This window comes from Cupressus sempervirens, chromosome 7, assembly GCF_028749045.1.
Source record: "Cupressus sempervirens isolate cs-2001-9-10 chromosome 7, ASM2874904v1, whole genome shotgun sequence".
NCBI lineage: Eukaryota > Viridiplantae > Streptophyta > Pinopsida > Cupressales > Cupressaceae > Cupressus > Cupressus sempervirens.
In genome coordinates, this window is record NC_143124.1 from 454,635,841 (window position 1) to 454,637,574 (window position 1,734).

Below are 1,734 nucleotides of genomic sequence, written 5' to 3' on the forward strand. Positions count from 1 at the left end.
AACTTTTTGCTTCCAAACTACTTTAAAACATTCCTATCCTAATCTTAGACATTCCTAGAGCCTTTTAAGGCTATATAAGACTTATTCAAAACACCTAATGCTATTAGCCCTATAGGTCACATGAGTCCTTGGTTTATAAACTACCAAATAGGACTATGTACCTTTACAAGTGGGCAAATGTTTATTAAAATCCTATTTTAAACTCAAACTAGCTTCAAGCCTCCTTGAAGGAAACACTCCAATTACATTGCAAAGAAGATCTTCATAGACCATGATTAGATTGCAGATGGAAAAATGTCTACATATGATGTAGAGTTGATACCACCTATTCTATCAGCCATGCTTTGTCCTCCAATGCCAAGATGATGAAGAAGGAATGTTCCCAAGGAGTGCTCTGCACCATACTACCCCTCTCTGAAAAAAAAACTCAAGTCCCTTGAGTTGGGATAGTGTCAAAAACAAAACCTGCCTTCTCTATTTCAGCCTTTGTCATCCATGTGGCATCTTCAGCAGGTAACCCAGTCCATTTGACCAGGTATGCATAGTATGTTGCCCTCCTAGTTTTTTTAGTCACCTTCTTATCAAGGATACATTCAATTTGAGGTTTATGTGCTTTGGGCAATTGAGAATCATCACCTTTATTGTCTAAATCTGTACCTGCATCACAAATGTCAGTAGGTTCTTTATATGCATATAAATCTGATACATTAAATATTGGGGAAAGACCAACATCTAGAGGTAGTTCAATTTTGTATGCATTGTTGCCACATCTTTGCAAAATTCTGAATGGCCCTGCCTTCTTCATCATCAATTTGGTATATTGCCCTTTAGGCAATCTTTCCTTTTTAAGGTGCACCATCACTAATTCACCTACCTTGAATTGGAGGTCTCTTCTTTTCTTATTGGCCTGATTTTTGTATTTGTCTGCAGTCCTTTCCAACCTGTCCTTCACCTGCTACTGAATGTCCTTCATCACTTGGGCAAAGTCTTGTGCTTGGGCACTCTTTCTATCAAGGTGACTGATGTCTCTTAGTTCTAATACACCTCTTGGATGCTCCCCATAAACAATCTGAAATGGTGTCAATCCAGTGCTTCTATTGACTAGGTCATTATAGGCATATTCGGCTTGTGGTAGGATAGAGTCCCATGATCCTCCATGCTGTTGTGAGAGACATATTAGCAAGTTCCCCAATGATCTATTTGTGACCTCTGTTTGCCCATCAGACTGTGGGTGATAAGCAGATGAGAAGTTCAAATTAGTTCCAAGCCTTTTCCATAGTGTCCTCCAAAAATGGCCAAGGAACTTGGAGTCTCTGTCTGAAACAATAGATCTAGGAAGACCATGTAGTCTTACAACCTCCTTAAAGAAAAGCCCTGCAATATGAGAGGCATCATGTGTGGTTCTGCAAGGAATGAAGTGAGCCATTTTAGAAAATCTGTCAACAACAACAAATACACTGTCATTTCCTGCCCTTGTTTTTTTGAATCCCATGGCTTGCAAGGAATGGGTAATGGAGTGTATAAACCTGCATTTGAAGCATGACCCTTTGCTTTTTGACAGATTATGCAACTATCTACAAACTTCCTAACATTAGATTGCAATTTGGGCCAATGGTAAAATCTTTTTACCTGTTCCAAGGTCTTGTCTAAACCAAAGTGACCTGACATACCTCCACAATGCTTCTCCTTAATTATATTTTCTCTATATGAACCCCTTGGTACACATAGTTTCCC

At 39.1% G+C, this 1,734-nt stretch overlaps 1 protein-coding gene across 1 annotated transcript; it reads right to left on the reverse strand.

Moving 5' to 3' along the window:
- Positions 1–427: 427 nt before the first annotated feature.
- Positions 428–859, reverse strand: LOC149547524 (uncharacterized). The gene has a single exon (XM_089794138.1). It carries the CDS (start codon positions 857–859, stop codon positions 428–430), a length of 432 nt encoding a protein of 143 aa, XP_089650264.1.
- Positions 860–1,734: the final 875 nt, after the last annotated feature.